The sequence below is a fragment of the Cebidichthys violaceus genome, unplaced genomic scaffold, assembly GCF_023349555.1.
Source record: "Cebidichthys violaceus isolate CVI_PGR_0920_01 unplaced genomic scaffold, fCebVio1.0.p SCAF_7, whole genome shotgun sequence".
Classification (NCBI taxonomy): domain Eukaryota; kingdom Metazoa; phylum Chordata; class Actinopteri; order Perciformes; family Stichaeidae; genus Cebidichthys; species Cebidichthys violaceus.
Genome location: NW_027176927.1, coordinates 4,606,692 through 4,631,846, shown reverse-complemented (window position 1 = coordinate 4,631,846; position 25,155 = coordinate 4,606,692). Strand labels below are relative to the sequence as shown.

Sequence of the window (25,155 nt, the reverse complement as noted above, 5' to 3'; positions counted from 1 at the left end):
AATTTAAAACATGCCAGATTTCCTCCTCTGAAGACTATAGCTTGAGGATCACAGAGGCCCAGGTTTGTTTTTTGTTTTTCAAGAGATCTTGATGAGTGGGCTGTACTGAACAGATGAGCATCTTCCAACATATCTGAATTGTTTTTATTTTAAGATTGAACGGTGAAAAACAGTTAAGACTTTCGGTTGAAATGTGCAGATTTGAGTATTTTATTTCTGGTATCTTATTGGCTAAATTCCATGAAATTGTTTTTTTCAAGCCAATGCTTCAAACCAAACCTCAATGCTCTTATTTGTGGAAAATTTGTAAAAGAGATGTTATGGGAAGCAAGGCATCCATGTATTTTAAATACAAATCTAATCCGATCACATCATCATCGTCTTTGGCTATAATGTCTGGCCTTAATTTTTTTTTATTGACGCATAGCTTTCTGCTGAATCAGCATCCTCTGAGACTTTGCCTGTGGAACATCTCGTGGAATAAACCCCCTCCTCACTGTCAGATGACCATAGGTGTCTGTCAATGGGGCGAAGGGTGGCCGGTGTTTACCGACACTAGTCGAGTGTCTCCGAGAGAGAGAGCAGAGCCCGACATATTCTGAACACCTTCCAAATGTTGAGCCCGAGTCGTGAAGTGCTGCTCTTCAGGGGGGCGAGGTTGGAAGGGAGGGAGACGACGAGGGAGAAAACCGGCAACGTTCACACAGATTTCCACCTCTGAAATCATCCCGACATCTCCACCGACTGCACCGCTGCACCGACCGGCCAGTTAAAGGTAGGTGAGCTGCAGAGCGGCGGTTTTCCTCACATAACATGCATGTGTGGATGTGTTTCCTAAATCGGACTGGTGTGTGACGGGTTAAATTCTGCAGGTTTTTTGGTTGATGCGCTTATCGGCTATCCTGGCCCGGAGGTGACTGGTCAGACCTAAATCTGTGAGGTTTATCACCAACTACACATTATATTGTCAATGAGGACATGTTTATATATATATATATATATATATATATATATATATATATATATATATATATATGTATGTTCATCCCGTCACCATGTAAACTGACTGAACGGTCCCAGGATGGATCAGGCTTCGCCATCATTGGACATTTTAGGTTAATTCCATTTCATTTTTCAGCCTCCCTGAGAGATTCAATATCTAGCATATTTATTTTGTAGGATGCATGTCATGTAACCGTTTATGCTTACATTAAAACATACAGGTTAAGTATATGCCGGTCATTTAGTCGACCCTAAACATGGAAGAAAAAATTGAACTTTTATTATCACGTCTACCATTATTATTATCACAGGAAAATTAGCCTAATTATTCTATTTTATAGTCTTATCTTTTTCTCCTAAGGCTGCCCTCTCTTCATTTAAGGAAGTTTTATGGTCAGTAGTCGATGTGTTCTGCACATTCAACACTAAAAGCTTAACAGCATCCACTATCTGAGAGGATGCTCCAGCCTGAAGGCTGTGTTGCCTCTGCCTGCAGTGCGCTGCTCATAGACTGTGACCAGAGCCTGCATGTAGGCCGAAGCACACAAGAGCAATGGTCTTTTAATACATTCTACATCTTCTGTGCTCTTGTCCTTGTGTATTTCTCAATACTGTACACATCTCCACCACCCCTCTCCCCGCTCCTCCCTCATGTCCACTGAGTTTAATGAAGCTGACAGGTGCACGCAATATGGTAGAAACCTGCATTTAGTTCACTGCAGCCGGCTTCAGAGGAAAATAGGTTGCCGGCCGCTACAGGCTCTCTCTCCAAGATAAACTTTAGAAATTACATGTTTTGATTTTGTCTACTGCTTGTTTGAGCCTCTTCTCCCTGCATCATTTCTTTCTGCTGTGCTGATCTGAAATGTGATATGTGTTGTAGTGATGCAGAGGGTACCAGTTTGAACATTTGGGATAATCAGAGTGGAAAAAGTTTTTGAATTTTGAATGCATCTCACGTCAGCAAAGTGAAACTCCATATTTGTTTGAAAACTTCCGCCATTTTCCACGTGTGTTTTTTGGCGCAGCAACAACACCCCCCCCCCCCCCCCCCCCCCCCCCTTTGATGCCTCATAATTTATAAATGTCTAGTGCTGTTAGAGGAGGGCGCAGTATGTGCATCTGTGTGCCTGTAAATGTGTGTTTGACCTCACGTAGAGCCATTTCTCCTCATCACTTGTGCAAAGAAAAAGGAAAGAGAAATGATGAAGGGTAAAGACACAGAGGTAGCTTTGTAGGGTCCCCACATCTGCAGTCATTGAAGGCATTTCCGCCTCTTTAAACATTGCGTACAAAGACTTGTCTGTCCTTCCAGTAAGTAGGGAGTTTGGAGTTAGAAGGGACACAGGCACAGGCTTTGATTTCAGAGTGGGATGGACTGGCTTGGATTATATAATATAAGGAGGAGGAGAAGATGAAAGAGACATGATAAAATAGAGAGAGAGAGAGAGAGAGAGAGAGAGAGAAAAAGAGGAAATGAGAGAGATGCCCCGAGATCGGCAGCATAGGGTTCGGGTTGCGAGGATCCATACTAAGAAAACAAAATGTGGTGAAAAGAAAGGGAGAGATGATACAGAGCTGTCAAACAGAGGCATAGGAAGTTAAGGGAGGCAGCAGAAGAGGAGAGGGAGGCTTGGATAAGGTCGTAATGGTGGCAGAAAGTAAGACTTTGAGATGTGAGAATGGCGACTGAAGTGAGAAAATGGAAGAAAAAAAAAGGAAGAAAGATGAGAGTCAAGTATGGTAAAATTAAGACTGAGTGAAGCTAAACGAAGGGAGGGAAAGTCATGGAAAGATAGCAGATGGCATTCTCGTCTGTGTCCATGGTTTACAGCCCAGAGGGCAGTGTGTGAATAAGCCAGTTATAATATAGCGTATTGCATGTGTTTTCATGTGCTTGCATGTTTGTGCTCAGTGAGGCGGCCCTCGTAGTCTTAGCTCTGGCCTCAAATGCCCAAAATCACACAGAAATGAAGGAGAGGCTTTTAGCTTTTTTGCATCACAGATCTTGTGTAGAAACACCAGATTGGCTGCGGTGCCTACTGTGACAAACAGATGGACACGGTTCACGTCTCTCCTTCTTCAGAGCCAATCTACATCTCAGATTGCTGCATTAATTAAATGCGGATGGCCACAGGGGTCAACAGTCAGTTTTACAGTTGGAAATAATGTTCAGTCCATGATACAGTGGCCTCACATGAGTGTTCAAACCCAGAGAAGAAAGCAAAAATTGTTCCCGAAACAGTGATGGGGACTGAAGTAATACAATTACAGTGTAATTTGAGTTAAACAGATGACAAATGCAAAGGACACCAAACGGTTTGTTTGCCAAGAGATGCTGTTCTGTGTGATGCAGCTTTGTTCCATATTTTGTTTCAAATACAATAAAATCAGTGGGCTTTTGGGCCTTGTGCAAAGTGTGGTGTGCAGACATAGTGCAAAGGGCTGTATGAGGCCTGCTGTGAATCAACAACTTTGTTTGTCAGATTAGAACACAGTGAAATGTTAAATTATTTCCTCTAAACAATGAGAGAAAATGTCCTCTCTGCTGCTGCTCTTTTGAAATATGTTGGGATTAAGCATGCACAAAGACAGACACACAGAAAGTGCAAACATAGGCTTGTAGACAGTATGAAGATGGCTAAATGCTTCGTCATATCCAGCAGGAATGGGATGTCTCATGATGTCTCCTGTGTTAAAATGAGACACTTTAAACTTTACTGCATGTTTATTAGCTGCTGCAAAATGAGACTGTGAGCACTGCAGGTGTTCCCTCCAAGTCCCCTCCTGGGCTATGTAAATGAAAACCGCAGCAAAATCTCTTTTGCACAAACTCTCTTGATGTGTTGCCTCAGTGTAGCAGAAGGCAGTTCCCATCATCATAACCCCCCTCAGTGTTGCAATTAATCACGTTTCTTCTCCAAAACCGTCATAATGAGGTGTAGGAAATGTGTCCTCGCTGCAGCGCTTCTCGTTCTGGACATTTCCTGTTGGGAACTCGGCCGAGTCGTCACTCAAACCCCCATGATTTTAATTATCTCAAGATTCATTAATTATTCTGTGTTTACAATCAGGCACATAATCAATAGACAATCCGTGCCAGTGATCCACAGCCAGGTGGCCCCGGTAAACATGCACATATAAGGGAAGGGCCTCTTTAAGACGTAAATGCCTGTTATTAAGGCCTTTTAACAACACTAACTTTGACTCATAAAACTACTCATGACCCCGGTTTTAAATTGAGTTCAAGTATGCTATTATCATGACATTGTTATTGGTTTTCTCAACAAAAGTCTCACCACGGGCTGTTTTTTTATCGTCTGAAGTCCAAAAATAACCTCCAGGCAATGGCAGATAAATTGAATTTACAGGGACGGCAAGATTCTCTTCAGGGAGGTTTTCTTTTCGATTTTTAGTGTGATTCGATAGCCTAATGGATTTCTTAATCCAATCCACTTGAAGGAACATATACAGGAAATGACAAAAGAAAGACAATGTATGAATAATGAAGCATATTCATTTAATTATGAGGCTGTATACTTTCACATAGTAAGAACAGTTTTGTGGCATATAGATAACCTCGGCTGCATGCTGTTTAGCCGCTGCACTGTTTGACTGTGAGCACTGCAGGTGTTCCCGCCTGCTCCCCTCCTGGGCTTTGTAAATGAAAACCGTAGGAAAGTTTCTTTTGCTCCAACCCCTTGATGTGTTCCCTGTGATGTCTGAACGCCGAAGAGAGCCATTCGTTCACATCATCAATATCCCACTCAGTACTGCAATTAATCAGGATTCTGCAAAAAACTTGCTTGTGGAAATTATGTTTTGGAACGTTCCCCCTTTCTGTTCTGTATATCTCCTGAAGACCTTTTTAAGCAACGATATATTCCATGCTGCAAAAGAGTTTTTTGAGTCTCTGCAGCAAAGAGCTTTATACTGTGAGGAATATTTTATACAGAATACTGCCAGTGACACCGCTGAATGAGGAAGCACTTCAGAATAATGTGTCAATGTATTCTTTATCGGCTGTAGTCGCTTTTCTAGTCGATTTTACAGTTTTTCTCTTGCCAGTAAACCTATTACAGCTGTTGGGATGGTATGTGTGAGTGTTTGTGCTTGTATGTCAGTCCAATATCATCATATGATCGTCCTAGATTCAAAGAACAATTTGAGTACAATTTGAGTGTGATCGGCATGATTTGAGCCAGAAGGTTGTGATTGTATTTTCAGCCAATGTTTAAATGAACAATATTCCAAATCTAGTATAAAGACAAAATGCCCCTTCCAGTTAAAAGCAAATGCCTGCTTCTGAAGAATCTAAAAAAAAAAAAAAATCAAACCAAGAAGCACACTTTCAATTTTCTAAACGAGTGTGAAGTTCACTGTTTGTGCCTCAGTGAATGCTTCATCATAGGTTGATCCAGGAATGATGTCAGACACCAGTTTTACTGTGAATATGCAACTCTCTTTTAACACACACTCACACATATCTTCCTTTTCCCTTTCTAGGCACAAAACAATCAGTCAGGATGGCGACAGTCAGTGTGATCGCATTCAGCTTTCTGCTCACCACAGGTATGTCAAGATGTGATGTTGTTTCCTCTAGTAGTGATCTGGAAATCTGGAAATAGTGTGTATTTCCACTAATGTTTGATCATAATACACTGTATGAATTGCTCAGGATGCACTGTTTTATTAAATAGTTTAATTTCACTTTGAATGTGCTGGATAATAGACAGTATAGTGAAGTAATCCAGAAGAGCATGAGTAAAAGTGTAGAAAACAAAAGTACTGCTGTATTTTATTAGAGAATAAAAGGACTCAGACACTGTATTAAATTTAACTGATGATAAAAAAAAAAAAAAATTCTTTCATCTTTTTTTACAGCTCTTTCTGCGCCTGTGAAAGGTGAGACTTAGTGTACCAGTGCATACATTTCTAAGTGTGTCATTCGTCAATTATAAATTCACGAACTTTCCTTGACCTCTTATGTGTTCGTCAACTCCTCCATCGTTCCTTGTCCATCGTATTATCCAGTTAATGATGAATCCATGACCTTGTTCCACGGGGAGGATTTCCACATCATGCTGCCCTCACTCGCTTTGGAGGTCACGTTTCGGAACAGGTCTCTTCCGCGGTCGGGCGAAGTGTTCCTGATGCGGGGCGGCATCGTGGTCCACAGTCGGGCCAAACTCAACCACCACCTCAGCCACCTCATTATAGACGCTGTGGGTGAGGGAGACGAGGGCGTGTACACCGTGAAGAATCTAGAGAAGCCAGAGGACATCAGACGGCTTACGCTTATAGTCCGAGGTACGGGATAAAATGAGTGTATATTACATGAGGAATGGTAATGAAGCATAGCCTCAACTGACATGTTTCTCTCTCACAAGCAGACCTGGAATTTCAATTCAAAGCTCTAATTTAAAATCTGATTGAAGACTTAAATTCATAAAATTCAAATTAATTTTCGTACCAGTTTCTTTTGGATGACCTCATCTTTGAAACTAAATAGATGATGTCATCAAGAATAAGTGTTTATATCCATTAATACAAATATGCATGGACTGCCAATCCAATACAGACCAGCAACATATCATTGTAAATAAGCATTTTAGTAGAGTTTTTGCTTTGCTGGAAACGTTGCAAAGCAAGAAATTAAGTAGTGTTTCATTTGGGAATTTTTTTCGTTTTATAAACCATCAAGTACAATCTAAAACTTCTTCAACCATGACAGTCAATGATGAGTTTCAAACTAGTCTACAGTTCATCTTCATTTATCAAATCAATTATGTGTTGCGTCAATAAGATGTCACAAAACAGGGAAAAATGTCCATAACAATTTTGCTGAGAGTTTTTTTTGTGACATCTATTCTTGGTTTGTCTGGTCCAAAACAAAAAAGTATTAAGCTCCATATCATAAAGGACTAAAGAACAAGTAGTACCTATAAGAAGATGCAACCTGTGAATTTTGGCACTTACAATTACTTGAAAAAATATTGAATTATCAATGGACTAATACATTAATCGTCTATTGTTTCAAATGGCAGCATGTCTAATAAATGTGTGAGTTCAGTGGTGGACTGTAACTTAATGCGTGTACTCAAGTACTCACTCAAATTTGAGATACTGTTGACTTCACTACATTTTTTTAACAGCTAAATTAATTGTTATTTTCTAGGTTTTACTTACAAAACATATGACGATCTTGTGAAATATGACACAATTTGATGAAACTACCTTACAGTAAAATGCTACTTACACGTTAATGCACAGATTTATTGATTAATATGATATCTAATACTATAACACTCAGAGGGTGTTTTCTGCATTGTATACTTTTGATTCTTTACTGAAGATACTTCAATACTGGACTATGACTCATAATGGAGTGTGTTGACATTGTGGTATAGTTACTTTTATTAAAGTAGAGTATCCAAAATACTTCACTACTGGATGACAACCTCAACACCAGGATGAAGAATAAGCCTCTAATATCTAACCTGGAGTCAGAGCCGTGGTAGTGTAGGCGCTGACTTTTCTCCTGCTTTAATCATGCAGTCAGCAGCCAAATAAACCTCTCAGTTACACATCCTGTTTGTCCTCAGAGTGTTACAAGTTGCAGCGGTGTTGACTCTGATGAGATTGGACACACACACAAACATGAGAGAAGGAGGGAGTGGGCTCAAACCCAGCGTGGATAAAGGCGACTGTTGCGTAGCAATATGTGAAAGATGTGCCATATGGCGGGAGTAATGTGTTGTGAGTTGATGAAGTGTGTGTATGTGTGTGTGTGTGTGTGTGTGTGTGTGTGTGTGTGTGTGTCCTCAGAGTGTTAGAGCATGCCAGAGCTGCCAGGCAGTAATTATGCAGCTCTTTAACCACCAACCCACTCCTCTCTCCTTCCCTCCCCACTGTTTTCCTGTCTTTATCTTGTCTTTGCTGCCTTTCCCACTATTTGGTTTGTATTCCTACCCTTTAATTTCAGCTGCCCTGATATTTTTGGATCACTGCTCTTTTCTCTACACTCTGTCCCCCTTTTTGCAACATCTGTTCAGCCATTCCCTCTTCCTCCCTCTTCCTCACTCCTATATGTCCTTTCTCGCTCTTCAACTTAACTTTTTCCTTCACTTGAAGCAAATAAACTCTCTCTTCCTTCACCCCTTTTCAAATTGAATGTGATTTATTTTCCTCTTTAAATAACCGTGTTGCTTCCATTTACTCAAGAACAAACTGTTAACCACCCTGCTTTTACCTTCTAGATTGCTCCAACGAGCAGATCATTAAATATGGAGACAACTACCATGTTCCGCTGTTAGGGGTGACTCCTCCCATCACCCTGGAGTACAGGCCCAGCGCTGTGGAGGCCAACCAGACATCTAGGTAGAGTCAGCAAAATGACACTGACATTTTAACACAACAGAAACTGTGATGGCCTTTCCCAACTATGATGTGCATGCCCTGCGACAGCATGTCTCAGGCTTACCGACAAAGGTTAAGGAGAGTTCATCTTCTATGACTTTCTCCCGCTGCAGACCTGCTCTGGTGCTGCTGACCAGTACAGGGATGTCCAGGGACGGATACCAGGGTCGAATCAGCGTCAATGAGCGCTACGTCACCCTCAGGACTGTCACGGGTGCAGACGAAGGTAGCTACACTGTCAGGGATGCTGAAGGTGATATCCAAAGGAAAGAGTGTCTCAACGTCAAAGGTGAGAGCACAAATGAAGACACGTATCTTTTTCCATGCCTGGCCTGTTTTAAACGGCCAGCACCATCCATCAGGATGCTGTTGTTGTTTCCTTTCTACTTATTACGCCAGTCTTTGTTGGCATAATGGCTTTTTAAAGACACACACGTTAATGGGCTCTAGCAGGCTAATGCATTTTTTGATGAGCCATGGGCCTGTAAACAGTGCTGTGATGTATTTACTGTTCGTCCTCCCTTCTCTGTCTGTCTGTGTCACAGAGCACCACAACTTTGTGACCTTGCCATACGGCAAAAGACTGAAGATCAATCTGATACTCAACAGCTCCTTGGTTCATCTCTACTACACCCCGGAGAAGGACCCCACACCCCGTCTGCTGCTGGACAAGGGGGAATTTACGAGTGTAACTGATTTCTTTTTAGCCCCACCAAGGTTGTGGTTAAGAATCATGCACTGTATAATAAAATATACAATTTCATGCTTTTGCATGTGAGCATATAACATAGCCAGTTTCTAATAGGTTTCATATTTAGCAACAAGACTTATACTAGGGCTTCCTGCAGTGTTTTATAGCTGTGGGCCACCTTGTGTAACACAATGACCACCAAGACTGAAAGTGCTAGTGCTAGACCTATTCGATGTCTGACAAATCCAGTATGACTTTTGCCAGTGTGTGCCTTTAAGTTGACTTCAAAGTTGAATGTAGTTGGTGTTTACGTCATTTTCTCTATTGCATCATTCATTAATGTTATATGTATCTTTGCTGTTCATTTTTTAAAGTTAAGTGTATGTTGTCTTGTCTTTTCTAGGCCCAAACCGAGCTGGGTCTTGAGGGCCGTCTCATTTTGGATGGTTTATGGGTTTATCTGGATTCGGTCAAGGGTACAGATGTGGGCCTGTTCACAATTACTGACATACTGGGGTTCACTGTGTCCAGCATCCACCTGGGACTACAACGTAAGGATGGGGATGGTTTATATCAATATATTCAAAGCATATTCAAAGTATTCAATTAAAGTTCAACAAGGTCCAGTTAGAGAGAACTTCCTCATGCAAAGGTTCGGAACATCACAATAATGTCTAACTTGCGCAATGATTTAGTTCCATATATATTGAGTTAGCCAACAGTTGTATTAACATCTGTATGTAGTCAACAACTGACTGTCAGATCAAATAGAGAACATTCAATTGAATTGATTCAGTTCATTCAGGTGTGAAGTGATGTCAACCAAGAAAACCATATTATATTTGTCTTATCTTCTAATAAGATAAATCTGTGTGCAGGGACTTTATCTGTGGTTATTAAACCACTTCTTTCAGCTCTATTCTCTCTGTTAACATCATTGTTGGGAAGTGAATTAACCTGTTAGGATTCTGATCATATTGGGCTTTTAGATTGTTGATTATCTGTGACTTCATTTCAGATGTGAGTGGGTACGTTTACACAAAAGACGTGTGCTTTGTCTCATAGTAGCGCTTCACTTTACTGCTTTTAATTATCGCCACGGTCTCTGAACATATGAGGCACACTGGTTTTAAACTGCCTGTGAGAAGAATTAACCTATAAGAGTCTGATCATTCTTGGTTAAAGACTCTGGTCTCTCTGACAACATTTCTCTTTTTGGAGAACACCATATAAAACAACTTCTCTGATTCACTTAATTCCCCTACTCTTCGTTATCTTTCCTCGTCTACTGTATTCATGCATTCATCTCCTTTCCCGCTATGCCTCCATGCAGCTTACAAGCTGGAGTCATTGTATGTGGCCATCATTGCCCTGTTGGGTCTGCTGGTCTTCCTCCTGCTGGTTTGTCTGCTGTCCTGCCTGATCAAAGTGAAGAAGAGGGCCAAGAGGGCTGCTGCTCTGAAGAAGATTGCCCAGAATTCTGGCAAAGAGGATGAAGGAGAGGCCTTTAGACAGGTTGGAGGGACAAATATGCAAATGAAAATGTGAAGATGATGATGATGTGTATCCTGATATTATGAATGACTAATGTTTGTCTGTGTGCATCTTCAAAGGTGGTCAAGAACATCACCAAGCTCAGTGAGGAATCCAAGCACTCCCAGGCAGACAATACAGAGAAATCTCAGAGCACTGAGGTGGATATTAAGGTAAGGATACGTAATATTTCTTTCTTTAAACTGAGTCTTTGAGAGGTTTTAATAATGTCTCCATTTTATACTGTTTTCTGCGTTCAGACAGCTGCAGCTTATTCAGAACGCTGCTGCTAGAGTCCTCACTAAGATCAAGAAAGTGGATCGCATCAGTCCAGGTCTCAGATCTTTGCAGTGGCCTCCTGTGTAACAAAGAATTGATTTTATAATATTACTCTTGGTTTATAAAGCACTGAATGGTTTAGGTCCAAACCTACATTTTTGATCTGCTGCTATGTGATGATCCCTCCAGACCTCTCAGGTCTTCTGGGACTGGCCTGCTTACTGTCCCCTGAGTCAAAACTATAACGGGGTAACAGTTTTTGTGCACCACATATCTGGAACAAACTCCCAGAAGACCTGAGATTTGCTCCAAATCTCACTTCTTTTAAATCTTAAAACGTTTCTGTTTGCCACTGCCTCTTATTAAATTTGATTTGGAACTGTTCATTCTTGCACTGCACTGTCGCTGAGCTGTGACGTTTATTCTCCTGTTTAATTCAATTTTAGGTTATTACCTTCAGTTTTGTTCACTCTTTTGAAATCCTATATATATATATATATGCTCCCTTTTTATTGCCTTTTGTGTCTGAGTTACTTTGTCTAAACATATTTTCACGTCTTCTGGAAAGCACTTTGAATTGTCTTCTTGTTGGTGCTATACAAATAAACACGCCATACTTTGTTGTTTGTTTGACTCAGGGTCTGGAGGTTTCCTCTAAAGAGGTTGGGGTCGGTAACCTAGACACCAGTGACTCTGGCGTTGGCTTTAACACCGCCCTCCCACTAGACACTGACACTGATGCCCCTGATCAAAACCTTGACTCTGTGGCCGTAAGCATCTCTGTTGCCTCTGAAACCCAACCAAGTCCGCCACTTGCCGCTGCTGAGTTCAAGCCAAGCACTCCTCCAGCTACGGAAATTAAGTCCAGTCCAGTAGCTAAAACTAAAGCCTGCCCTGCACCCGAGACCAAGAAAACCCCTGATCAGCCAGTGGAAGCACAGTTAGACGTGCCCAAACCAGCAGATGTTAAGCTCAGCCCAGCCTCGAGCCCTGAGCCCAAGGCTGGTCTGAGTCCAGCTGATCTAAAGCCTGCACCCAGCCCAAGCCCAGAGCCTAAACCAGCTACTCCTAAAGCCACCACTCCCACACCGGAAAGTAAGAGTGCTCTGATGCCCAAAGCTGAGTCCCCCAAACCAACCACACCGGAGCCTATTACCAACGGTACTCCTGAGCCGTGCCCAGATTCCAAACCAAGCCCAGATCACGCTGATACTATCGGAGCTCCAAAAGCAGCTCCCCCTAAAACCCCTGAAGTGGAGCAAAAATCTAGTGGTGCCGCGCTGGAGGCTAGCAAAGACGACACTGTGGCTGAGGATTCAACCACCACCACTTGAGAACTGCCCCTGCAAAAACCAGAGGAAAGCCCCAGAGATCTTCTCCGTCTACCACCACTGTAGACAATCGAACACCCCCCCCCCCCCCCCCCCCCCCCCCCCCCCCCCACCAAATAATGACGAAAACCACTGAAACTGTGGCGAAGACTTTGATTTAACATGTCTAATGCCTGAACACAGTAATACTTTGATAGCAGTATCGCACTCACCAACTAACACATAACCTTTGAGACTCTGATTCGAAAAACTTCATGTAACAAATGCGGCTTCTTGATTGTGCAAATGAATTCCTTTGCAAAATTTTTACAAAAAATAATAACTATTAGGTCTTTTATAACATTTCTTTAAAACAGGAATATTCTCAGATTCCTTATTTGACTGTAACTACCAATTGTCTTCCATCTAAAATGCTTGGTCCTCTATCAGCATGTGAATAGAACAGACAAAATGCATGACATTTTTTAGCCAAAGTCATCTCAAAACAAAAAAAAATTTGTGATGACACTTTTGATTGGACATCATCAAAATGTAAATGAAAGCCCTCTTGATTACACACTGTACATAGCTGAAGTATGGACGTTATACGCTTGTGCCGTATAACATGTATCTGCTATACATTATCACATATAGAAAAAAAGATTTGTTTTGTGTGACTTTACCCACACAAGAACACATACTAATAATACTGACCCTGCTATTTATAGTCTCTGAGATTTAGATTCAGACTCCCAGTGGATATCTCAGATGATTAAATGTGTTTTGCAGACTGATCCCTCAAGTCTGGATCAACCACTTTACTGCCTTTGATCTGGATTTCCCCGTGGCTCTATAAAAAACACAATATTTCTTCAGTTTAATAGCAAGCTGATGCCAGCAGCAACTGCTTACATGAAAATGCTTGCTTTTTCTTCCTTTCATTATCCCTCCGTTCTTCCTTCGTATTCCCTTATTCCTTTGTCTGTCCTTCCTTCACGGATCCTTCCTCCTTCTCTCCTACCTCCTTTCTCTTCTTTCCTTTGCTGGGCATCATTATTAACTTGTTAAGTACACGCGCTTCGACAGATATTAGGATCATGATTTTGTGTTCAAAGTAGATATTTCCTCTGAAGTTTTCGGTTGAGTTGACAGCTTGTGTCTTTGGCCCTCTGAAAATGTATCAAAAGCTTATACATGAATGCCTTGCATCTTAAATGGCTCTAAAATACTGCAGTGAGGTCTTTATCAATGCCACAACATCCTCAATGTGGATCAACACAAATCAGTCTTAGTTGAAACTCTTGTATGGAACAGAGGTGTGCAGATACATTTTAGTGTTACAAAATGCACGTCTCTACCTCATGTTTTAACTGACCACTGGGAAACCAATGACAGTTCAGGTTTGGTGCACTGAAATCTACAAGAAGCATTTTTAAGAGAAGCAGAAAATGACAGCTGAGAATACTCAATCAAATGATTGAATATTGTGAGAGGTAGATTCATCTACAACCAACTGGCCTTTCTTGGTTGCTCTGCTGTCTTAATAGAGTTTTCTTACAAGTAAATTAATTTCAGGCGAAATGTCAGCATTTTAAAAAAGCTATATGATATGCAGATGTGTTTAGATGTCAGATTTGATACTAAGATAAATTAATATAATATATAAACTTAAACAAACCAAAAAAAAAAGATCAAATTGAGGGTCTTCAGTGTTGAATGGACAAACTGTATCAGATGGTCAGATGTATTACACAATATTAAAAAACTGGATATGCCTCATTACTAGCTTGGATCTCTGAAATAACCACAAACCAATTGAGGCAATTTTCTTCATACACACATACACACGGACACACACATTCCAGCCTTGTAAATATTGCATGTGTACGCCGGTTTAACCCCCTTAAAGCTGAATGTTTCTAGTGTATAGAATGGTTATTGTATTATACTTGATAATAAAGAAAAAAAACTAATCTAAATTTCTCACCAATCTTAAATCCAGAACATAAAATATATACACATACAGTACTATATCCACTAATATTCACTAACGTCTTAAACTAATTTAAGAACCAAATATTGTAAAAACCCATCAAGACTTTATTTGATCTTTTTAGATCAATTATTTGCATTTATTGCCATTCCAACCTGACAATACTCACAGCATACAGCATCTCTCACAGTATTTACATATTATATTAAAATGTTTAATCTATGCCACTTAAAGCACTGACTGCAGCATGCCCACAACATGAAAACAGGCTTTTATTGTCCGAAAGTTGTGTCTGTGTGTGTGACCAGGGGAGTAATGTTTTAATGTTGCAATCATTGTGTGTTTTTTTTTTTTTTCTGTTTGTGCCTATGACGCACGTATGAGTGTGATAATTTACGACCGAGTGTTTGAATCTATGCATAGGCAGTTTGTACAGACTGACACAACTGTACGTTATGTGTGCTTATCCGTCTGTTGTGAGGTATTCATGTGCCTGCTTACTTCGTCTTTCAACGTGAAGAAAACAAGTGCTGTGTTTAAGTCATGCGTGTGAATGTTTAAAGCCACAACATATTGTAAAATATATTGTAACTTTGAGATATTTGAGTGACTCTTGTCTTTGTTTAGTGCCTAAAATGTATTCTGTCATTTGCAGACACTCCTAATGGCACCTTTTTCTTAATTGGAAGGGTATTCAAGAAAGCTGTTTGCACACCTGACTGAACAAAGTGGTACCACTGACTGGCCCTATGATGTGCTAATGTGTAGGAGATACGTGACAGATTGTATTGAGAGTGATAATGAAAGTCTGACTTTGAGGTTTTCCAGATGACTCTGGGTAGCATTAGGAGTGCTGAGTGTGCTCTATTTGTAAGTGAGGGTGTTTTCCATTACATTTATCAAGTCTGTGGCACAGTTAGGAGTACACGATTGAATTCATGAAAGCAGCAGATGAATGACAAAGCTTTGTGTGGGTAACCCTCAGGGTTATGTTGTGGTAAGCAATTGATGAGAGACATTTCCATGCACCACCTCTGCTGTATAATGTCAGTGGTTGTAATACCACTCCAGAGTGAGTAGGGTTGTGAGAGAGGCAGACAGTGTGTGGTGGGCAGGACAAGCCTTTGGTTTACACGTTACCAGCATCTTTAAGAAGGCTCAGTCTAGTAGGATTGGAGTTATTACATCAAACTGGTGCCAGGGGGATTCTGGTGTCGTACCCACCTCTGATAATCCACTAATAAATTCACCACTACTTTTAATACCACTGGCACTTCTTGCACTGTGTGAGTTGTCTCTGCCCCGATCTTCTCTGTTTACTTCTGCTGTTCCGGCCTGGGTGTGGTGTGACATCCCACATGTTCTCTCTGTACTCCCTTTTTGCACAACACTTCACACAGATGTTTTTTAAAGAAAATAGATTTTTTTCTTTATTTCATGTCTAAAGGAATACTAAGAATAAACAAGTGATTATGACATCCGTCCTGTTGTCTTTGATTTCCTATTCTCCAAACAACAAACTGGCAGAAGGACGGTTCTGTCTCGGAGCTGTCTATTTTTTCTCAGTCAGTCGTCTCACTCGATGTCAGCCATCATTTATGTGACGCACCACATTCTCACCCCTCAGGCCCCCGCGTCCCACTATTAACAGCTTCCATAACATTGCCAGGACACATCATAGCGAAGCAAGCACGACAGAGATATTTATAAACAGGCCAAAGGTAACATCATAATCCTGTCAACGCCTGCTATGGACCCTGAACTCCAGGCCAGCAGCAGATTACAACCTGGGATTTGTTTTAACTCTTTTTACAAATACATCTGCTCAAGATTGAAGCATCACATTTTCACATCACATTTATTTTCCACAAACTCTAAAGTAATCACAGTGAAAGAACATTTGCATTCAAAACAGATACACATATTTGTGGTAGTAACAGCCATCTTTTATGTATTTTCTTTAAAATCATTTAATATGGACGGTTTTTCAGCAAGTTTCAGCAAGTACATCATATAGTTAGGGCTGCAACTAACAACTATTCTATTCATCATTAAATCTGTCAATTATTTACTCAATTAATAAGTGTCGGAAGATTGTGAAAAATGTCCCCAAATCCAAGGTAATGTCTTCAAATGGCTTGTTTTGTCCATCATGACATTATGATATTTCCAAACCCAAACAATTTACATAAATCAAAAGAAAGCCAATATTTTTGCTTGAAAATGTTTCCTACTATCCATTAATTAATATTTAAAATACTTACCAATTATTGTTTTCTAATCACTTCAGCTCTAAATGTAAGAATAATTCCATTAATATAAAATGAACAATTTGTGTTGGAAATCCCTGCGGCCCCTCGTCATAGTGAAGGGTTGAAGATGTTAATTGCTCCCGTGTTCTTGCCTTCATCTGTATCACATGGATTATAGAAAGGGAACAGAGGAACCTCAACCGATCCCATAGTAAAGGTGTAGATTGGCGCCATGGTAACAGCATTATAGAAAGACACCTCCTCCTTTTCACAGTCTAAGAACACACCGATGCGGACAAGTCGGACCGATACGTTGACCTTGGTGGGCTTTGGGTCGGTGTGAGCTTGGACAGATCCGCCCATCAGGGCCAGAGTCCAGAGACCACTAGAGGTGCCAGTAGCATCCATCTCCCCTCTTGGGACATCTTGTCGTGCAACGCCCAACCTCCATGCTGTCTTACATCCCACCTCCACCTCCCAGTAGTGTCGGCCTGTCGTGAAGCTCTGATGGCCCAGGGCACAGTAATAAAAGTGGAACCGTTGTGGGTTTTTCTGGCAATGCTTTGTGTCCTTGTCCTCCTCAAACCACACTGAAGTGCAGGACTGGGACAGGGACAGATTAGGGTGGGCGGTCTCAGGGTCAATAGTCATTGATGTAATATCTGTAGGCAAATAGAGAGTAAGTAAGGTGAGTTTGATTGTTGTGTTGCATGTGCTGTATAAAATGACGTGAGAACATACTTGGGTAAAGGCAGCTTTTCATGTGCTTCCATATCCTGTACTGTATGGGCCCCACAAACTGGCCGGAGCGCACCTCAGTGTCCACCTCTGCTGGTGGAACAAAGCTGACCTGAGACCTGCTTGGACAAGATGGGAAGCGGGGAGGACTGAATGATGAATGATAGAATATAACCTGGTAGACGCGCCATGGTGAGGGTTATGGAGACGAATTGGTGAACAAAAATGTTAAGGATGCATAATGAGATGTGAGGAAAACAGTGGAGAAAAAAACAGTTTAGTTAATAAAACCTGCCTTTTTATGAGATCTTGGATTTCCTGCAATGAGAGAAACATTTTAGCTAAGTTAGTTGAAATACTAGTGTACAGCAATTTAAATCAACAACAGTTTGGACTCCAAAAGCAAACTGTGACATCAGCCTGCCCTGTGCTGCCCTTTCCTATTTGCTGACCAATGCGTCGACTTCCTTTTGTCCTTTCACTTTAAATGAGAAATTGATTTTGACTTTCAAAACTAGAAAAGTCAACAGTTTAGCCAATCAATGACTTTAATTGATCAAATGAGTGCCGACGAAGAGGGACAGAACAGCTAACAGGGTTGCACTGCAGCTCTGGGATTGGGTCCCTTTGATGTAAACCTGCACAGTCACATTGTTTCCCTGCAGCGCTAAGCTCAAAGGAGACCAAACATGAGGAGCAATTATAGACAGTTATTTTGACAAGTCACGAGTAAGGTAAGTAAAGTCTTGTCCCAGGCCAAGGGGAATGCTTACAATGACCCCGGGTAACCCACATGTGGCTCTGCAAGAAGTTTCCAGAATGTTTTGTGGAGGGAATCCAAACTATTCTCCACCTCCCTCTTCTGTCCCCGTTCACACATGAGCTCACTCTAGATCCAAATTTAAATCACCCCCATCACCACTTTGTATAAGCAAAACTTAAGTGATAGTCAGATGTAATCTCTTTATGTTCATTCATTTATTTTTTTTAGGAAAAGTGCTTCCTCACTCTGAGCAGTTTAGGACTGTTCTCCTCAGCCAGTTTGCTGTTTAGCACGGTGATTGCTCTCTCCAGGTCTCTCCCTTGCTCTGTTATTTTCTTCTTTCTTTCCTTCAGCTGCTTCAGTTGTTTCTGTCTCTCCCTCCTCAGTCGCTCCAGGTCCTTACACTCCTCCTCATCCAGGAAACGATGGAGGTTCTGAAACTCGGCTCTGATTTCTCGTTCCAGGGCTTCGAAACTGCTCTGAAAGACAAGAGAAAAGATTAATGATTACCAATTCAGCCTACGTTTGACCTCAAATTCAATGCGACCAAATGGATAATTGATTTCAAAAGTGGCCTCAGTGGAATTGTTATGAATTTATACACATTTAGTTTGAGTTACACTGGAATCACTATGAAAAGGGTGTATTTTTGAAAAATATACGGATTAATAATTCAGCAACAGTACCTCTACTTCCACTGACTCTATGTGCGTCTCTCTCTCTGCATCTCTGCATTCATCTACCTCGTGCTTGATTCTTTTAATAGCATGGAAAAGCTTTCTCTGCAACACACACACACACACACACACACACACACACACACACACACACACACACACACACACACACACACACAAACAGGAGACAGAAAATTTGAGAAAAAATGCACATGGAATAAAAATGTTACTGATTTAATAAACTGCTAACTGAGTTTCTTTGCCCATGAAATATATGAAATTTCAAATAAATACAGTCACATTATGAGAGACAATGTGTCCCGTGTGAGCTGTTCTTAATGCAGCAGGTGAATAACATAAAACATGGAGCTTACCTTCTGATCACTGAGAAGGCCTTCGTTGCAGTTGTTGGTGTCTTTGGTGTGGTTCTGGTACATTCCAGATTCTTCAAATTGGACAAAACAGAAATCGGGAAGACTTGAGAACAGTGCAATAAAAGTGATGGAAGGAGTAAGAGGGAGGGACAAATTTGAGGACACAATGCGGAGGGGAGAAAAAGAGAGAGAGAGAGGGAAAACACACATGCCAGCCACAATGAGAACAACAGTCAGCGTACACACTAATAGAGCAAACAAGGACGTACATCCAAGCAGCAAATTAACTGAAGAAATTGTATTGACAAGCACAGATCAGTGTCCACAGCCTGACTTAAATATGGATCCATTAAAAGTAGAGGAGAGAGAGGAGGGGTGGAAGGGGGGCAGATGACTTTAGCTGCCAGGAGGGCGTGCTGGCTGGCTGTTTGGCCGGCAGCACAACAATTTATGGCATTCGACACAGAAGAGTCTATTTCTGTCTGCCAGTGTCTTTGGAATCAAAGAAGAATCTGTCGGCAGAAAGAGGCAGATATTGTGTTTCATACTGGCAGTTGTTTTGCCTGGAAGGCAGACAATGCAGCTTTATTTTTGCAAGGTGGCTCCCTTAATGTCTAGGGGTGTGAGAGGATTCAGTGCTTGCTTTGTTCGTGCCCTTCTGGGTTTCATATTGTCTGAGAGGGGGCCCTGTTTCTCAATGTACAGTCAGCATTTCTGCTCCCTTCCCCTCTATAGGAGTACATATATGCATCCCACTGCCCAGCCAAAAATCTTTTCTCTTTTTTATCTGCCTTGGCTCTTATCTCAAGTTTGTATACCTTTACTTCTTTCCCCCTCGAGACACGGGGGGGGGGGGGGGGGGGGTCTGGCTATGGGTATGTGCACTGAGGCATGCATTACTCATCTGCAAATGTTCCTCATCTATAATTTACAGTGCTGGGTCGTGGCAAGTCACTGTGCTGAGCTGGGGTTGAGCTGCAAACTCAGTGCATGACAGTATTCTGAGAGGATGATTCAATAATATACAAAAGCTCACTGCAAGAAGTCATGGAAGCATGCGCAGCAATTCCTGACTGAGGATCGAAGCAGCTGTAAATCAATGTTGGCTATTTAAAATGAATGAACTGTCTTTTAGTTTACAGGAATATGGCCATACATTACAGTGTTTCTGACAGATAAAGGCACAAATATGTATATAGAACATTTTACAGATGTGATTGTCAGTCTTGAAGACACAAAAGTTCCAAAAAGGCATTGGAATGTTTGTTATTATCGGTACTCAAATATTTACACAAAACATACAAAATTAAAACTGTAGTGTAGGTGTTTGATCTAAACAAATATGTTGGAAAAGAGTATTCTGATACAGACACAAGCTCTGAGACAGTTTTGTGGAGCAGTAAAGTCACCTCGAACGCCAGACCTGCAAGTCCAGGCGGGAGAGATGCCACTAGATGGAAGCAGTCGCTGATCAACTAGAGCTCACCTAATAGGACACGAAGAACAACACCTCACTAAAGCGGTATTGCAGGAGTGCTTTGAACAAGGCAGAGGACAAAGAGCAAGGCTTGGCTTTTGGCAAAAGATATGCAGCATACTTGGAGGTTATTACTGTAGTTATTCCAGAGACTCTGCCATAATAAACACCACCAATACACACACACACACTTGCTGTGTTTTTATTGTTGTGCTTTGTCTCATTTTGTCTTTATTCCTTTTTCGGTTTATTCATGTGTATTTTAATAAGTACAAACAAGAAAGGCAATGTGTTCAAGAATATTTCAGGAAGGCTGGAATTCGAGATCTTAATATGAAAAAAACATGAATGAACCTGTCAAGTGGAACAAACAGTTGGATTTATTTGATTTGATCAAACAAATCGTCCAAACAGGATTAGTAAGTATGGGATTTAATCAGTGGTTCACATGAGGAACAGAGGGTGGCGGTAATGCACCTAATACGCTGACTGCCACTAAAACCCAAGAAGAAGAAGAAGAAGAAGAAGAAAACGACGGAAGTAAACAAGAGCATGTCGAACAGACAGACTCAATCAAGAGGTACAACTCGTGATTCAAGGATAAAATAACCTTGTAATACACCCAAAGCATGTTTTTATATGACATGCATATTTTAAATAAATCTAGTTGTATATGTTTGGAAGCCTGTGAGACCAGCAGCTCTGTCTTTAGTGAGCTAGCCACGAAAGCTAACGTGTAGCTTAGCATACAGTTACCTTCGTATGTCTTTAATGGTTTCACAGACGTGTTACTGATATAACTTCAACTGTAACAACTGCAACAGACGGTAGAGTTCAGTGTTTCATCACTCATGTTTTATTTCAGAAATGAACGGGCAAGCGGACGTTGAAGTTGACTACAAGCGGAAATACAAAAATCTCAAACGAAAATTAAAATTTCTTGTTTATGTGAGTACAATCATTCTGAGTCTTGAGCGTCGTCTTTCAGTACTTTACTAACACACACGTGCCTCGTTATCTGCACTGATGTCGTATTTGGTTTTATTTTCCTAGGAGCAGGAATGCTTTCAGGAGGAGCTGAGGAGAGCACAGAGAAAACTTCTCAAAGTCTCCAGGGATAAAAGGTGAGGTCACATGAACATGTGTGGATGTTAAACAATACGTGCGTACCAGTAAACAACTAAGTCATTCACTCGTTTTCTAGCTTCCTTCTGGACAGACTGCTGCAGTATGAGAGGGTAGATGAAGACTCCTCAGGTACTTATTACACCTCATCCTAAAGGCTTTGGGGTCTTTATTACTGTGGCAAACTGTCATTTGTAACTTAAGAGTTGGTTCGGGTTTCCTTGTGTTCTTTTGCAGATTCAGAAGCAACAGTTTCTTCAGACAACAGTGAAGGAGAAGGCCCTAGGGAGAGGGAACGAGAACGAGACGGACCAAAAAAGTAAGTCAAGCATTTTAACACACGATTAAGATATTAGGCCCACTGGCTCCGGGTAACTTTTGAGTGATAACAGCAAGACATTTTTTGTTTCCATGTCTGGAATTAGTGTGTCTCTTTTTTTTGCTCACTATGACTGTATAGGCATCGTATATCATATTTCAAAAGCTCTGTTATTTTCATGGCCACACTAAAACATGAGGTGGCCATTTTCAGATTTATTCGCTCCAGAAAACCTCAGTTTTCGGATGTGAGCGATAATAGATTAGTGTAGATAGAATACTAAAACATACAACAAATAAATAATAACAAATAATATTTTTTTAATTAAGCCATCTTGGTGTAACCCCTTGAACCAAATGGACCAATGTGGGGAAAACATTTTGAGCTCTGAATGCTCTCGTGGCTACACTGAGTTTCTATTCATTTCTCTCGTACTCTTTTTTTTTTTTTTTTTTTTTCCCCCAGGCGACGAAGTAGTCCTGGAGCATGTCTTCCCTCATCTTCCTCCCCTCATCTCTCCCTGCTTTCCCGTCCTGGTGTAAATCCCCTTCAGTCATCAGGCTCTGGACCCTACCTCAACACCGTGAGTGTCCATCTCCCTTTCTTTTCTCTTAACCAGCAACAGTTACATTACTGCCTCTGTCATCTCCTCATCATCATGTTTTGATTTGGCATTGTTTATATAATTTGATTCTCAGTCATTTTATCCATGAGTCTGTTTTATCTCTTCATCTGTTTTATCTCTTCATCTGTTTTGTTTGATGCTTAAAATAGCTTCACTGTCCTTGCATTGTTCATTCTACTGTGTTTTTTTTTTTTGTGTGTGTCTGTCTGTCTTGTAAATTGCTTATTTCTGTGTGCACGTGTGTTTGTGTGGTCATTTGGCAATTTTGGGGCCTGCATGTGTGTTGGGCAGATGCCCTTTCCACCAGAGTATTTGGCTCCTCCAGCTGAACGAATGAAGAAAGAGAGAAAAACAAAGACGCCTAAAAACAAGAGAGACACAACGGGGAAGGTGAGAGAGAAAGGGGAAAATAAGATGTTATGAGATAAAAAAATAAATAATAATAATAATCCAGATATACTGCTTACTTTTCACATCCTTCATATGAATGTGCCATTTATATTATATGGCACATTAGGCCTTTTCCAGTTGGTTATATTTTGGTTACATCATATTTCCATAAGAAAGAGGAAGTAATATATTCTTAGAGAGTCCAAAAATCTCTATATTGGTAATTTTACTTTGTTGCACAACATTGCTTTTTCATACATACATTGTAATCAAACTTTATTCAATATTACCTGTGATAAAGACGTTTCAGGACACTGATCTTCAGTCCCCTCAGACATTAGAGTTTGCTGAAATGACCCTCTGGTCTGAGTTTATGTACATGCTGCATGCTTATCTGTGATGCTGCCATCCATCCATACCTGTCCTTCCTTCATCACATCTCCCATCCTTTTGTCATTCCTAACATGTTTGCTTTATTTCAAATTCCTCTCAGGTTGTTGCCCCATTGGCAGCTAATTACCAATCAGCCCCTGCGGTCCCGCCGGCAGCCAGCGGCCCCTTCAGCTGGGTTCCCAGACAGATGCTTAGTGGTGACGCAGCTGAAGAGGAGGGAGAGAGCGATGGAGACAGCGACAGAGGAGATGAAGACCGAGGGGAGGGAGACGAGGCTGAACTGGTCATTGACATCCCGAATGAGTGAGAGCCGGTGTGTGTTTTAGATGTATTTATAAAAGGGATGGAAGGTGTGTGCGTGTGTGTGTGCGCGCGAGAGAGAGAGCGAAAGACAGAATGTGACTGAAAGTATTTTCCGTATTGAGTAGCGCATTACCTATTATCAAAATAAAAAGGAGGGCCAAGCTCCCCCCCTGTGGACTTATGCTTAATTGCAATATCACTGTTAAAAATATCTCCCAGATGAATGTGGTTTTCCAAAATTATGTTAAGAAATAAATCTGTGACTAAATAAGCATTTGTAAGCTTTAACACAAATCCACTGCCACTGGAATAACAGGATACTTTGCTTTTTAAGCCGTTTCAAGCTGGCAGCTGATTACTTTTTGTCAAGCAATCTATAAACTGTGACTACAAGTGGGTGGGTCCCGCACAAAGACAGCTTCTGTTTGTCTGTTTTGAATTGTCCAAACACCATTGCAGACTTGGAATTGCATTAAAACTGCAGTCCATTAAAGCTGTCTTAGTATGATATGGATTTTTCAAATGTTACGTCGTCTTTGCTCGTTACAAGCAGTTTTGACATTTGAACTTCTACTGTTTTGTTTTTTTAACAACTTGTCAAAAAATCAAAGCTATGTCAATTAAGATGTATTATTTTTGCACCTATCAAATTGTGCGTGTCAGTGAATACAATGTAAAATGTTATCATTTCAGGTCACTAAAAGTTTTTTTTTCAAGTTAAATGGTGTCAGGTTTCATTCACAGATTCTGCTCACAATATGCTACACAGGCTATTTTGTTGCTCTATGCTTGTTTAAAATCTCATTGCACCATTTTAGATGCAGTGTTGTATACTTTGACTTGATGCCCCACCCAAAGCATCACACCCTAAAGTCTCTAAAGGTATGCTGTAGTCTTTGGGAACACTCATATGCAGGGCATGTGCACTGACAACATTCACCGCACTAAAGCTATGAATAAGGAACTTAGTTCATGTTGGTTATTGCATTTGATCTTTGCATGCTTGACTTCTGCTTCTCTTGATTGAAGCCCTGGGGTACATTTGGCTCATATTTGCCATAATTAAGCAACATGAAGGCTGGACTCCACTTCTTCTAGAGTTCAAAAAGAGAGCTATATATAATTTGGTTCAGGCTGACTAATGCTCTTGTAAAGAACAATCTGTGCCAACATCGTGTCTCGACAGGCGTGTTTCTGAAATCAAGTAAAGCAAGCTTGCAAGACATGACAGAGAGAGTGTTTTCCCTGGCAGGTTAAATGAAGATTGGCTGTACTCTGGGTGAAACGATGACCTGTGGTTTTGACACTGTCCGGATTAAGCCTTAATGAGGGATTTCATGAACTGACATTGTTAAATTTAGAGCTCAGTCGCCCACATTTTACCCGTGGTTTCAAGTGTGACGTCCTGCTTGATATGGAAGTATTTTAAAGCAACAGTTTTGATTTGATACAGAATCTGCTCTTTAAGGAATGTGCTTTGCCAAGAATAATG

General features: G+C 40.9%; 3 protein-coding genes across 6 annotated transcripts; 2 read left to right on the top strand and 1 right to left on the bottom strand.

Annotated features, from left to right (window-relative positions):
* The first annotated feature begins 496 nt into the window (after positions 1 to 496).
* On the top strand, positions 497 to 15,703 carry si:dkeyp-77h1.4 (uncharacterized). The gene is made up of 11 exons (XM_068735187.1): positions 497 to 775; positions 5,509 to 5,574; positions 5,887 to 5,907; positions 6,037 to 6,312; positions 8,262 to 8,382; positions 8,535 to 8,710; positions 8,967 to 9,109; positions 9,516 to 9,663; positions 10,446 to 10,627; positions 10,726 to 10,818; positions 11,563 to 15,703. Exons 2-11 carry the CDS (start codon positions 5,529 to 5,531, stop codon positions 12,256 to 12,258), a joined length of 1,902 nt encoding a protein of 633 aa, XP_068591288.1. The 5' UTR covers positions 497 to 775; positions 5,509 to 5,528; the 3' UTR covers positions 12,259 to 15,703.
* A 368-nt stretch (positions 15,704 to 16,071) lies between these two features.
* On the bottom strand, positions 16,072 to 19,371 carry si:ch73-54f23.4 (zinc-binding protein A33). Of its 3 annotated transcripts, none has more exons than XM_068735190.1 (6): positions 19,301 to 19,371; positions 19,032 to 19,102; positions 18,667 to 18,762; positions 18,226 to 18,459; positions 17,221 to 17,392; positions 16,072 to 17,141 (listed from the first exon to the last, which is right to left on the bottom strand). In XM_068735190.1, the coding sequence occupies exons 2-6, from the start codon at positions 19,092 to 19,094 to the stop codon at positions 16,588 to 16,590; spliced, it is 1,119 nt and encodes a 372-aa protein (XP_068591291.1). In that variant the 5' UTR covers positions 19,095 to 19,102; positions 19,301 to 19,371; the 3' UTR covers positions 16,072 to 16,587. The 3 variants fall into 3 exon arrangements, with proteins under 3 accessions (XP_068591291.1, XP_068591290.1, XP_068591289.1); XM_068735189.1 differs by lacking the exon at positions 19,301 to 19,371 and adding an exon at positions 17,513 to 17,535 and having other exon boundaries at positions 17,221 to 17,336; positions 19,032 to 19,292; XM_068735188.1 differs by lacking the exon at positions 19,301 to 19,371 and having other exon boundaries at positions 19,032 to 19,292.
* A 1,638-nt stretch (positions 19,372 to 21,009) lies between these two features.
* Positions 21,010 to 24,385, top strand: ino80e (INO80 complex subunit E). 2 transcript variants are annotated; one of them, XM_068735191.1, is made up of 8 exons: positions 21,010 to 21,088; positions 21,374 to 21,456; positions 21,562 to 21,632; positions 21,713 to 21,765; positions 21,871 to 21,952; positions 22,418 to 22,535; positions 22,869 to 22,967; positions 23,461 to 24,385. In XM_068735191.1, the coding sequence occupies exons 1-8, from the start codon at positions 21,061 to 21,063 to the stop codon at positions 23,665 to 23,667; spliced, it is 741 nt and encodes a 246-aa protein (XP_068591292.1). In that variant the 5' UTR covers positions 21,010 to 21,060; the 3' UTR covers positions 23,668 to 24,385. The 2 variants fall into 2 exon arrangements, with proteins under 2 accessions (XP_068591292.1, XP_068591293.1); XM_068735192.1 differs by lacking the exon at positions 22,869 to 22,967.
* Positions 24,386 to 25,155: the final 770 nt, after the last annotated feature.

Excerpts from the sequence above, each read along its gene's own strand:
- si:dkeyp-77h1.4 (XM_068735187.1), top strand. The coding sequence starts at position 5,529 with ATGGCGACAGTCAGTGTGATCGCATTCAGCTTTCTGCTCACCACAG. Across the intron at positions 5,908-6,036 it reads TCTTTCTGCGCCTGTGAAAG|TTAATGATGAATCCATGACC; the intron begins GTGAGACTTAGT and ends CGTATTATCCAG. Across the intron at positions 8,383-8,534 it reads GAGGCCAACCAGACATCTAG|ACCTGCTCTGGTGCTGCTGA; the intron begins GTAGAGTCAGCA and ends CTCCCGCTGCAG.
- si:ch73-54f23.4 (XM_068735188.1), bottom strand. The coding sequence starts at position 19,241 with ATGTGTGTTTTCCCTCTCTCTCTCTCTTTTTCTCCCCTCCGCATTGTG. Across the intron at positions 18,460-18,666 it reads TAGAGTCAGTGGAAGTAGAG|AGCAGTTTCGAAGCCCTGGA; the intron begins GTACTGTTGCTG and ends CTTGTCTTTCAG. Across the intron at positions 17,142-17,220 it reads GAAAAGCTGCCTTTACCCAA|ATATTACATCAATGACTATT; the intron begins GTATGTTCTCAC and ends ATTTGCCTACAG.
- ino80e (XM_068735191.1), top strand. The coding sequence starts at position 21,061 with ATGTCGAACAGACAGACTCAATCAAGAG. Across the intron at positions 21,457-21,561 it reads AATTAAAATTTCTTGTTTAT|GAGCAGGAATGCTTTCAGGA; the intron begins GTGAGTACAATC and ends TTATTTTCCTAG. Across the intron at positions 22,536-22,868 it reads CTGGACCCTACCTCAACACC|ATGCCCTTTCCACCAGAGTA; the intron begins GTGAGTGTCCAT and ends TGTGTTGGGCAG.